Here is a 13,163-nt window from a genome sequence, read left to right as displayed (position 1 = left end):
CTACAAGTCCAAATCACAGAAAAATAATCCTACAATTACCAAGAGACATCAATACAATTACAAAAACTTTACAATTATTATCCATGAAGTAGACACCTGCAAAGTGTCTTCCTAAGGGTAACTTCCAAAGTTACGCCCAAGCAGATCCTAATTTTACTGTCTTCTCAAAAGAATAAAGGCTTTATTTATTTATTTGTTTTTGGAAGAAGATGAAGATCCTCAAGGAAACCCAGTACAACATTATGCATGTCAAGGAAAAGTTATCCATCTCCTTACTGATTCAAGGGCTTGAAATTTTAGATTTAGCTGTAGTCTAATACAGAGACTCACATAGGCTTAAATGTGTCAGTCCCTATGCTAAGGATTTAGAAAAAGCATTTATCATTTAATTCTCATAATAATCTTTTTTTTTAATAGACGAAACTTTAATAGACGAAACTTGGCAAAGTAATGCAGGAGAGATGGATTTCAATTTCAGTTTCAACTCCCATTGTAAGACATAGTTATTGTCTTCAAAATCTGTCCTTATAAATTAAAACAATAAAACATTATCCTGATCATAACTATTATAAAAATGTTCTTAGATAGTTGCACATAAGGAAAATTTTAAAAATAAGATGGGAAAATGTGATCAAAATGAGTATGCTATTATTAAAGTCAAGCTGAAATTTACCTATTTAAAAAGAAAACATGGAGATGAGATAAAAGGTATTATAAAAAACAACAGTGGAAACCAATGTATTTATACCCCCTCTGATTCTAAACTTATAAAATAGGTATATTACAAAATAGAACACATGTAGATACGTACGCATTTTGCCAAAACATTTTTCCTATAGGCTTTCACACTGTAAACGAGAAAGTTCTGTATAAGTACATAACTTATACTATTTAAAAGTACTTATTTTCAAAATCAATCTCCCCTTCAGTAAACATATTAAGATCAGGTCACGCCTATATAAAATTGCCGTAAGCAAATAATTAGATAGCTTAAATGCTCTTGTATTTATTTTCATGTATTTGGAATAAAATAGAAAATTAATTCAACATGAATATCAACACAAACTTTGTTAAGAATAAAAAATGGTCAAGGCTTGTGGGCAGTCTTGAAGAGGTCAAATTTAAGCACGGTATGAGCTTGATTACAACAATTATAAAAGGTCATTTCCAGCTCAACCTAAAAATACTACTACTACTACCACTACCAAAAAAACTAAAAGGGTTATTATCTCATTACTAACTCTACCGAATGTGGGTCAAGAGTGACTAGGAATATAAAGAACGATATATTTTACAAAACCCATTTCAGGGAAAACAAAATAATTTTAATACAGTCATTTAAGGAGCAATAATCTATTTCTATAATGTATCTGAGAAATTTGGAGGATCAAAATTTGAAAATAGCTCCACTTTTTTGTATTCCATAAGAAGGTATAAAAGTCTTCTTTAAGGTATTCTCTACCTCAGCACATTTATGTTTGAATGATTATTTGCTAACTGTTTTAAATGGCATTTTCCTGGATGTTCCCCTATTATAAATAAACTTCACTCTGCCTAATCTCTGGGCATTTATGAAACACAAAATAACTAAAGCAAAATGGTGTTAGGAAATGAAATTCACTGCAAACAGAGGCTTACAATTTATCCCAAGACTACTGCAAACCCCTGAAGCCTAACATCATACCAGCATTCCTCTCTCACCTTTACAATTTACAACCTGACTGGCTCTGGGGAAGTGATATTAAATGCTTCAAGTAAAAATCATAATTTAGTTTTGTCTCTTGCAAGAATTACCTCCAACACCTTTTTAATTCCAGTTCCTATTAGTTTATAATCTACTTAAAGAGATAAAACCATAAAAACTTTATAGAAATTCATTAACTATGAAATTCAGTGGGGTCACTGAATAAAATAAATGGAAATAAAACTCCTCACAGCATATATATTAATAACTAAAGAATTATCACCCAAAAGTGTCGTATAAGTAATTCAAAGTAATAGTCATCACTTTAGTAGAATTAAGAGATTAATGTATCTATAAGTAGGAATAAAGTTTAGGACAATGTTAAGTTTTTTAATATTCTTTCATTTTCTATGTATATCACTGCTAAAACCAACCAGTGTTGGTTGAAAAATGAATTTCAACTCACGTTTCTCTTGCAATGATTTTGCTTCCAAGAGCAGCTTGAATTGCTATCTCAAACAGCTGCCTAGGAAGAGAATCCTTCAGACGTTCACATATGGCTTTACCAGCAGAGTATGCTTTGTCTCTGAGATAGAAAAAATGCAGTTATTCACATATCCTAAATAAGAATATTTAAAGTAGCTTTCTAGTTAATACCACTGTAAAACATTCTAGAATGTTTGTTAAACATATATCCATCCTTGTAGTTATTTTTCTGCATACATATTTATATTTAATTGTTTTTTACAGTTTGGATCATAGTGTTTATGATATATTCTACCCTTTTTTACTTAATAGACATTTTTTACATCACCAAATATTACTCTACAATATAATTTTAATGGCTTAATAGATTTATTATATGGGTGCCCCATAATTTATTTTAACCAATCCACTATTTCTTGAACATACAGGGGATTTCATTTTTCATTATTATAAAAGTTTTAATGAAAATAAAAAACTTTTTGTTCTCAATTCTAAATTTATCATAGTTTAAAAAACATTTTCTTTTACTTTGTGTCATGTGGTAAGGGAAACATTTCTTTCCATGACACTACTACTTTTGGCTATTGTAATTCTGTTCTCCTTTTAACAGTTTGGAAAGAGAAGCATGGAAAAAGAATGGAAGGAAAAACTAGTACATGGAAATTTGATTGCCTTTAATTAAGTTTTCAAAATGTAGCTGTCAAATAAAAATGAGCAACCAATAATTAAAATGAAAACATCAAAAAGTGGGTACTTTCACATTCTGTGATTAGTTTCTATCAAACTTACTTGTGTACAACAGTTACTAGCTCTTCTACAATATTTCCATTCAGTAGAATATCCATTTTTACAAGTTCTGCAGTCTGGTAGCCTGCATCTTCGTAGTCAAAACTAACAAGGAAAAATGTCCAAGTGATAGATAAACATTATATTTCCCAAGAGATTACATTTTTTTTCTTTTCAAAATATCTTTTTTCTACCTCCTGCCATATCCCTCCCAACAGATCTAACTTTCAAACAAAATGTTACATATAAATTTCAGATGAATTGATCTACATGACCACGGTAAGGAACAAACGTCCTCATCTTTTTACATTTATGAAATTAGGTACAAAAATCAAGGGGAACATGCTCTACTAAAGGAAGGGGAAAAAACTGAAGCCAGGCTAAGAAAATGGATCACTGAAAGAAAATGTCACCTACCCAATGTTCCCTCCTAGCAGCTGGCTGGCTGTAGACAACAGTATATTCTAGTGAGTCATTCTCAGACTCATGAGTTGGGTTTCTTTCTAGTTTTCTATTACCAGTTAAATAAATGCTATGACAGTGCTAAGCAGCCATTAATAAATGAGACTTCTGGACTTCATATATGGCTCTTCAGTGTGAACCTTCACAGGGCTTTTTTGAGAATGAAATGAGTTAATACATGTAAAGCACTTGAACAGCCTAGTACATAAAAAGTGTTAAGAACAGAGCCTAGCTGAGCACAATATGCATTTAGTAAGTGTCAACTATTTCTATTAACGATATGGTCAAAGCTTAAAGTGCTAATCAAAACAGGTTTAACTTACAAAACTGATGTCTTATGAGAAAGAAAATTTCAATTATGCTTTCATGTCTTTGCAATTATGGACGAGAACATGTGTATTCCTCCTGCCTTTATTTTATTTTATTTTATTTATTTTTGCGGTACACAGGCCTCTCACTGTTGTGGCCTCTCCCGGTGCAGAGCACAGGCTCCGGACGCACAGGCTCAGCGGCCATGGCTCACGGGCCTAGCTTCTCCGCAGCATGTGGGATCGTCCCCGACCAGGGCACGAACCCGTGTCCCCTGCATCGGCAGGCAGACTCTCAACCACTGCGCCACCAGGGAAGCCCCTGCCTTAATTTTAAAACAAACCGCTGCCTAGAGTTGCAAATGTTTGGCTTCAAAAGGTTTTCAGCAGGAAGGTCACTAAGTGACACTAATACTCTCTAAAACCCGATTACTGTCTAAAGTGTTGCCAAAATCCTTTCTTTTTTCAACAAACATCATTAATCATATACTATATAAAGGTACCATGTTAAGTACTATGCAGAATAAGAGGAGATAAGACATAGACTTAGTCCCTAGACTTTCCACCTTGTTTACAGCTTTATAATTTTCTATGCTCCAAAATCTTAGACTTTCAATATTTTAGAATGTGAAACATTATCCACATGTATTTTTGAACATAAGAATTACCTTAATTTTGGAAGCTGGAATTATTTTTACATAGTTCACAATAAACCATGTTCTCTCACTTAATGTGAAATATATTTAATTTTCCAAGCTAAAAGATTTTTAAGACCACTTAACTCAAAGTCGTACCCAAATGCAAACTAGAATTCATAGACTTTTGTTAAAAGTGTTATAAACACTTAGTAATCATTCTTTTAATTATAGTAATTGTTTAACAACTTGCTGCCTCAATTCAGTTTATTTTAAATTACATTGCTACCTATTTGCTCAAGCTCTTGTCTGAAAGAAGACATAGGAAAAGAATTCGCTGACGTATTAGAAAAAATAAATTCTCAATACAAATAAAGAAGATTCCTTTGTATCAAGAGTTACGCTGACTCTCTTCACTGAAAAGCTCATTTCACAAAGTAAACTTCCAGGTCACTGTAGCATGTTCTTCAAAACGTTGGGATGTTTCTTTGAATGTTAATTTTAAGTATGAATGTACATTCATGCATGTTTTACAGATGTGAACATTCACTTTTCCATCAACTTCCCCATTATATTTTACATTTCCTTTATATCCTAGTATATGCTATCTAGTAATGTAGGATTTTAGGACACTAAGGGCACCTAGAGTTATTTGCCTTAACAAAAAATACTCCCACAATGCTATACTCTTTCTTCAGTTTTACCAGGCTGTTCCTCCATGTACTTTTATGGGATAAGATAATGGTTTTCATGATGCAGACCACTTATTCCTGAGAAGACCAAGTTATTGAAGTGTTCACAAATACAGGGGCACACCTAGCATTTTTTACAGACTAAATATGTACTTCTATTTTCCAAATGTACACAGATGCTCCTAGGATTACATAACATACAAATACATTTCAAAAGTGTCACTGAGGTCATAGTAGCTTTTTCAAATTATTATAATTTTTAATCGAAATACAGGAGTACAACTCCTCTCATGAACAGGGCACTAAAATTTTTGCCATTAAGAGAGGAGTAATAGGGGCTTCCCTGGTGACGCAGTGGTTGAGAGTCCACCTGCTGATGCAGGGGACACGGGTTTGTGCCCCGGTCCGGGAGGATTCCACATGCCGCGGAGTGGCTGGGCCCGTGAGCCACGGCCACTGAGCCTGCGCGTCCGGAGCCTGTGCTCCGCACCTGGAGAGGCCACAACAGTGAGAGGCCCACGTACCGCCAAAAAAAAAAAAAAAAAAGAAAGGAGTAATAGTTTGATGAATCAAAGAAATTCATTCTTCCATTAAGCAAATTACAAGTACTCTGTAACACCTATAAGCTTGCTCCAAGCTTTTCTAACCTTACAGTGTGATTCTCAACCATCTTCAAGATCACTGAGATTAAATAAGTGGAGTATTAGTAAACACTTGCTGGTCAATATTTCATAAAAAATTGTCTAAGTATCAGAGTTTCCCATTAAATTTTTACCTAGCATATCCAGAAGACAGAGATTTCAAAGAATCATAAAAATCCACCACAATTTCATTCAAAGGGAAGAGATATTTAAGCATTATTCTATTTTGATCAATATACATCATATTCTTCTGAACTGCTCTTCGAGCCTGAAAAGGGAATAAAAAATGTATTGAATGATAACCTAATCAAATAATGGTTTATTTAATGGATATAGGAAGATGTCAATTATCAACTTTAAAGAATGGGCAAAACGAAGGAATATTTTTTTAATCTAGTAAAAACATCTGACCAATATTTATAATACAGGAAGAACCATTTTGTATCTCAATTACAATATATTTGCTACCAAAGCTTTTAATCCTTTGTCTTTATCAAACTACTTTGTCTTTTTTAATTATACAGTATTTCATTTAACAATAAATCAAATTAGCTACAGATAAAGTCAAAGTTCTAATTTCTTATTTTACAAATAAAAGAAATTTAGGCCCAGAGAAATTAAGTGACTAAAGTTAAAGTTTTTTGTGACAAGACAATTAAAATTCAAGTCCACTAGTCATTTGAGAGTTCTTTTCAATATATGTCAGAATATTTCAAATAACGTACTTTTTAAGGACTATGATTATATCAAATTTGTGGATTAAATCATTTATTACAATGTGGCAAGAACTAAAGCAAACTGAGGAATACCTTCCAAACAAAGGTCTCTCAAGTATTATAATTATCTTTCAAATGATACTCAATTTCAAATACTCAAAAAGGCGAAAGGAAATTATACTTTACTCAAGTTAAAAGGCCATCAAATTCCTTTCCTTTAGGCTAAAATATCAATTCAATAAACTAACACAGATGATCAAAAATTCTGGCTCTATTTTTTTATTTAAAAATCAAAATACTGTAATTATATATATGTATATCTACATGTATAAATAGGTAAAATATATAAAGATATAGATCTTTATGAAAATTTCTTTTGTTAAATTCAACGTGCACTGCCAAGAGAAACAATTCAAAACCTAAGCTGGGTACCACTGTTTGAGAAGACTAAAGTTTACTTTTGTATCAAACAGTATTACATTTATACCTGGCAAAGCATCATTATTTTTCCAATATATTCATCTGGTGTGATAATGGTGCCCAAAACAATCGGCTCCAAATATTCTGTTACTTTTGACTTATCAGGGAATTGTGCAGGATTGATGATTGTAATTTCCTTTTCTCTGTATTCCTAAAAATAAGAAAAATCACCAATAGTTAAAAAGAAATCTTAATAATTACAATGTTTTAAAATTTGTTATTTATAATATATATTAGAATTTACTGTTACTGAATGTGTTGGAATAAACACAAAAGAATTCTTAAAGGTTAGAATATTATCTTAACACACTTTAGATTAAAAACTCTCCAACTGTAATCTTTAACATTAAGAACCATCATTAATATATTCTGGTTATTGACATTTACTAAAACACATTGTGTACACCACTTAGAAAAATATGATGGAAGAATACATTTTAATCTGCCCCTTATAAGGCACTGTAAGTAGTTTCCCAAGTTAATTTTGTTGGAAAATATTTACAGATGCCAGTTAATATTTGTTTAAAATGAATAGATTGCCACTTAGACTGAATAGAATATTGTCTCTACTGTTAACTTGAAATCTAAATTTCCTACCACCACGTAGGACAGAATGCTTTACTTTTCATAAGATGAATTACTTATGACCGAAATTATACTCTTAATCTTTGTGCTGAATTTTGAACAGTATTTTCAGAACTAACTCTACTTTTTACCCTTAGTAACAGACTAGTATTGATAATGTGGATGTTTTATCAGGTTAAGAAAAATACTGCATAAATTAGTTCTCAAGTAACTTCTCCATCATAAGGTAATTCAACTTTTATTACTATTAATCAAGAAATATTTAGTTTTAATAGCTATTCAGCTACTGGTGTACTAAAATATTTCTCTTGTATTCTGCACACACATACACACACACATACATTTATTGAGTTTTCCTTTGTATGCTGACTCACAACAGTACCTTTATCAATTTTGCTGATGAAAGAACAGCTTTATATGGAACAGTAGGTGTTGTCAAAATAACAGAAGCATTATATTCTTGCTCAAGTCGCTGGTTGAAAACTTCCATATGCAAAAGTCCAAGAAATCCTAACCTGGGGGAGAAAAAGCCAAACTCCAAAATGTTTATGTCCCACGGGCTGTATTTTCTTTGATGAATATACTGCTACTTTGTGGGGGAGGAGTGGAATCAAAAGAGTCATTCAGTCTATCATATCATAATTAAATGCTAACATAAATTCATTAAATAAGATAAAATCTTCCATTGGTAAAATAGCTTTAAAACTTACCCACAGAATATGAATCCACAGTGAGAAATAGGCAGACATTGTTTGGTTCATTTTACACTAATATGAACTTATCTTCAGAAATGTTAAAGAGCAATACACCATTTAAACTTTACTTTTCAATAAAAATGGAACACTACAACATAACTGAATCTTACCTCCAGCCAGCACCTAGGGCAAGGCTACTATCCCGATGAACTGTCACACTGGAATCATTTAGAGTCAGTTTTTCTATAGCACTCTTCAGGTTATTATATTCAGATTGGTCTATAGGGTACATTCCTGGGAACACAATGATTTCTAATTATCACATGTGAAACGCTGCCTAGAAAAGCTAATATGCACTGCTGCCAAGTTCAAAATTAATCGCTTAGCTTTTAAATTACTTTCTGTATTTCACTGACCAAAATACTGGTTTGCTAAGAAAACTATAAATATTAAGTTAAATCAGCTTCAAAGTATTTTGCGAGTTTCATAAACTTTGAATTTACCACTAGATTCACAAAGTGATGTTTTTGCTTTTGCAAAAAATACAGAGAAAACAAAAAAGAACCATGGGAATTAAGCCTATCAGGAAAATACATTGTGTTTATTTTAAGAAACAAAAGTGCAAGACATCCACAACCACAAATGAAATTCCATGAGCAGATAAAAAGCAGAGGTAGAAATGAAAACAAGAACTACTGATTCATCAGATTCTCTTTCACCTCAAACCCAAGTCCTCACCTCTTAAGTTCTTCAAAATCCAGATGACTGACTTTGTCTTAACAGGGGCAGGGAGAGTTAAACAACATTTATAATTCCCAATGAGAAATACAAAAGCGAGAAAACAAGGAATGGATACCCGGTACAGAGTAACCAGATGACCTTCAATCAGGTCTTCCTTTTTCAAATGTATGTAATATAATGCAGAAATAAGAGGTTCTGAAGTTATGCATACATGAGGTGACACTCTTTTCTGCCATGCCTACACTAGTATAATACAGTATTAAAGAAAGGCCAGCTAAGGGGAAGGCAGTCAGTAAATGTCCACTGATAATTAGTAATAAAAACATCCTAATTAGGAAAGTATTTCAAACACAATGACCTACTCTCTAGTGAAACAAGAAGGAAGTTCATATTACTGTGCTCTTCCAATATATCAGAGGGCTTGTTTAAAAGGTTAATTTTTAAGAAGTCCTAAAAAAATTTAGGCAATTATCTCCCACATAAAGTTTCACCATACATATGCAATTAACTGCTATGTAAATAGCACGCCCACAAAAAAAAAAAATTAAGAAAAACAGAGTAACTGTTATTTTAACAGGAATTAGGTGCTCTTTAAAATGAGTATTTCTAATAAATTTTATTTCAATTTAGAGTAAACTGGCCCTTATCCTTTGAATATGTGCGCTCCTCACCTGCAAATACCATTGGCTTCGCTGATTTAAACCCAGGCAAGGGTTCCACTGGTTGTTTATGTAAATATAATGTATCTCCTACTTGTGCTTCAGTGACATCTTTCATCCCAGCAATCAGATAGCCCACCTGTCCTGCATATCTAAATAAAATTATTATATGGAAATATTTACTGTTTTCATGTTTCATGTGCACACTCACAATCAGCTCTACTCTTCTAGGAAATGATCACACTTTCCAAACAAAACCTCATCAAACTGAAACTAAGTGCTACATATCAATTCTCAACTCTAAGAATCGTCAGCAAAAGAACATCCCATGCCTTACAATCCATTACCAAGGACCTCTGCAATACAATAAGCCTAGGGACCTTCTTAATGACTCTGCCCACCTCTGCATATTAAACAACAGTGAAACTGATAAATGCAGAAACATAAAACGCTCCTTGTAATATTTGTTTTATTAGTGAATTATATTACAAATGTCCTTTAAAAAAGAAAAGAACAATTTTAACCAAGCAAAAAAATGTGAACTCTCAACAAATCTGATTATCTGTTTGATGTGCCTCTTGCAGGAAGAGCAAATCCAAGATTTCAGAGTTGTAGCTTTTTTTTTTTTTTTTTAAAGCAAACTTCCTAAATGATAATTTCCATTTAGGATGAGGTACAAAAATCTTTACTAAAGATGCAGTAATTGTCAATATATATGCGACACAATATAGACAGACTTTGCATAGCACAGGGAATTATAGCCATTATCTTGCAATAACTCTTAATGTATAATCTATAAAAATACTGAACCATAACGCTGTATGCCTGAAACTAATATAATACTGTAAATCAACTATACTTAAATAAGAATATAGACAGATTTTAGAAATATTTGAGAAAATTACAATAGACTTTATGACTTTCAATTACCTAAAAATATGACAAAATAGTGCAGTTTTAGACATACAACATTAAACTATCAATTGTGGCCTATATAGTCACCTGGTTCATATCCTGAATTTGACAAATGATGAAACAAAGACCTTAGAAAACTATGTGCCCAAGGTAATCTATCTTAGTATCTGGGGTACTGATGGAATAGGCACTCAATAAATATTTGTTTTATAAGTGAACTCAGAACTCAGTTTTATAATGTACACTACCTTGCTAACCTCAAACGCCATAAATTCTTGTTAATCAAAGTTTTACCATGAATTCCACACTAAAGAAAACAATTATCGAATTTTCTTCACTATTTTATGTTGAAAAATCTAATTACAAAAAAATTAAATGTCAAAAATTGATACCCAGTATGGATATGGATATGGATGAGAGAATTATCTCTTCCACTGTCTCATCAAGTACATCAATGTTGGACCCAGTCTGCAACCAGAATATAAAATTAGTTGTGGCTAGTCAAAAGGAATAAAAAAATACATCAAATCCCTACTGTCCCTCACACATGAGATTCTTTTTCAAAGAGGATTCACTATGTAGTTGCATTCAATAATCAGGTTTTGTTTTTTTTCTAAGTTATCAAATTGGGATCATTCTAAGCGCACCAAGTTAAGAAAGGCTGTGACAGAAACACATACAAGTGTCTTTTAATCACTAATGCAGATTACTTACAGTTTGTGAGTTGGCTGCTCATTAGGATTCAGAACTCCTACTTCGTTAACTTCATACGTCTTTTGAGTATGCGCAGATACAATTTTATCTCCTTTGGAAACCACTCCATCAAATAATGCTACATTGGCAATCACACCCCTATACTGGTCAAAGGTGGAGTCAAATACCAAAGCTCTCAAGGGATTTTTGCGATGCACTTTAGGACTATTAAAAATAAGTAAAGAACAAACACTAATAAATTAAATTTAAATAATAAATAAATTAAAATCTTAATATAACACCTTTTTAACTCAAATATTATGCTTAATTTATTCTAGTACAGTTGATTAACTGACAGCTAAAATAAAAGGACGTTTCTATAAGGTATAATGCCTATATTAGTTTTAATTCGACCTCAAGTTTTAAATACATTTTAAATGACTGTTTTTAAATTACTTATGAAACTGATTAAATATATTTGTTCAGGATTAAGAAAAAACAATAATTACCAATGTATTCAAGTCTATTGCAATAATTGTTAAGAGATCTCTATCATCCTTTTTTCTTTTATTTTTCTATACTGTATTTGCCTTCTATATGTTACTAAAAATAAATTAAAAATTTATTCTCACTGACTGCAAAGAGTACATTTGCCATAGCTACTAAGCTAAAATAGCAGATCAAACTGATGGACCTTGTACTGTTAAACAAATAGTATAAAAAGAGCAAAATACATACGGGGGTATTCTTTTGATGACTGCCTGAAGAACACTTTCAACATTCGTTCCAAGTTTAGCAGAAATCTAAAAATATGTATGTGAAACAAACACTGAATAAGTTAAGACTTCACTTTTCTATCCTTGTGACTGAGCTTTATAATTAGAAGGGAAAAAGAACTCTAAAATTTATCAATTTGCTTGAAGAACTTGGTAAAAGGAAGCACAAAGCATATAACATGTCAACAACTGCCCTTCCATTACAGTTAGGTGATTCTCTGGTATTAAATTACAAAAGCATTCTGATTATGGTATTGAAAGAACAGTGGACTAAGAGTTCAAAAAAATCTGGGTTATTATCATCACTCCACATGTAATAAATGACTTCAAACAATACACATTTCTTTAAGCTTCAAATTCTTCATCTGATAAATGAACTGATTTTTCATATTTTACCTAAACCTCAAGGTTGCTGTGTGAATAAGCAGTATTTGTGGATATCATACAGGTAACTGTAGGGCATATTATTACTATTGTTCTCACACTGAAAATACAGGTCAAAAGACTCAAAACACATGTGCATTTGACTCACCTTTGTCATTACCAGTAATTGAACTTATCTCTGAAATCTTTATTTCAAACCCAATTCCATGAATACTTCCTCTTACCCTTTAAAGTCCCTCTAGATCAGAGTTTCTCAACTCGACACTAAGGACATTTTGGGCTGGATAATTCTTTGTTTGGGGGGCTGTTCTATGAACTGTAAGATGCTTAACAGTATCCATGGATTCTCATCTACCCACAAGATGCCAGTAGCATCCATCCCCCAGTGTGACAACAAAAAAGGACTTCAGACATTGCCAAATGTTTCCTAGGGGCAAAACTACCCCCTAATGAGAACCCTGCTTTAGACTCTAGTACATTCTTTGCAACAGTCCTTTAAGATCACAACCTCTAATCCACTGAATAGGCTACTTTTTTTTTTCATTATCCATTCACCCCCCTGCCTCTTTTCACAGCTGAGACTCCAAGGGTCAACTGTTTGTGATCACTCTGTTTAACTACTTTTTATTCTCTATCCTAAGCAGTTGGTAAAACCTCAACTGTGACTGCATCCAACTATGTGCCTTTTCTATGCCTATAATCAGAGCAGCTTAACATTGCTGGAGAAAAGTCAAGTAACTGGTCTGGCTGGTTTCTGTAAGTTCATGACCACAGATCTCAATGTGCAGTCAACATTTCCTGGTCGTCCCAGGACACATCCCTTAC

At 32.6% G+C, this 13,163-nt stretch overlaps 1 protein-coding gene across 5 annotated transcripts in view; it reads right to left on the bottom strand.

The window, feature by feature from the left end:
* Positions 1 to 13,163, bottom strand: part of GUF1 (GTP binding elongation factor GUF1) — a 32,338-nt gene that overhangs the window by 11,128 nt on the left and 8,047 nt on the right. For 2 of the 5 annotated variants that reach the window (XM_073805210.1, XM_019928235.3), the window contains exons 7-16: positions 11,917 to 11,981; positions 11,200 to 11,403; positions 9,583 to 9,722; positions 8,341 to 8,464; positions 7,858 to 7,990; positions 6,898 to 7,041; positions 5,829 to 5,962; positions 2,960 to 3,061; positions 2,151 to 2,270; positions 812 to 848 (exon numbers count right to left, since the gene is read on the bottom strand). In XM_073805210.1, coding sequence (XP_073661311.1) covers positions 812 to 848; positions 2,151 to 2,270; positions 2,960 to 3,061; positions 5,829 to 5,962; positions 6,898 to 7,041; positions 7,858 to 7,990; positions 8,341 to 8,464; positions 9,583 to 9,722; positions 11,200 to 11,403; positions 11,917 to 11,981 — 1,203 coding nt within the window. The remainder of the gene's footprint in view (positions 1 to 811; positions 849 to 2,150; positions 2,271 to 2,959; positions 3,062 to 5,828; positions 5,963 to 6,897; positions 7,042 to 7,857; positions 7,991 to 8,340; positions 8,465 to 9,582; positions 9,723 to 11,199; positions 11,404 to 11,916; positions 11,982 to 13,163) is intronic. The other 3 variants (XM_019928236.3, XM_019928237.3, XM_073805211.1) reach the window with 2 other exon arrangements.

Source organism: Tursiops truncatus, chromosome 5 (genome assembly GCF_011762595.2).
Source record: "Tursiops truncatus isolate mTurTru1 chromosome 5, mTurTru1.mat.Y, whole genome shotgun sequence".
NCBI lineage: Eukaryota > Metazoa > Chordata > Mammalia > Artiodactyla > Delphinidae > Tursiops > Tursiops truncatus.
Note: the sequence above shows the minus strand (reverse complement) of the source record. Positions and strands in the feature narration are given on the sequence as shown.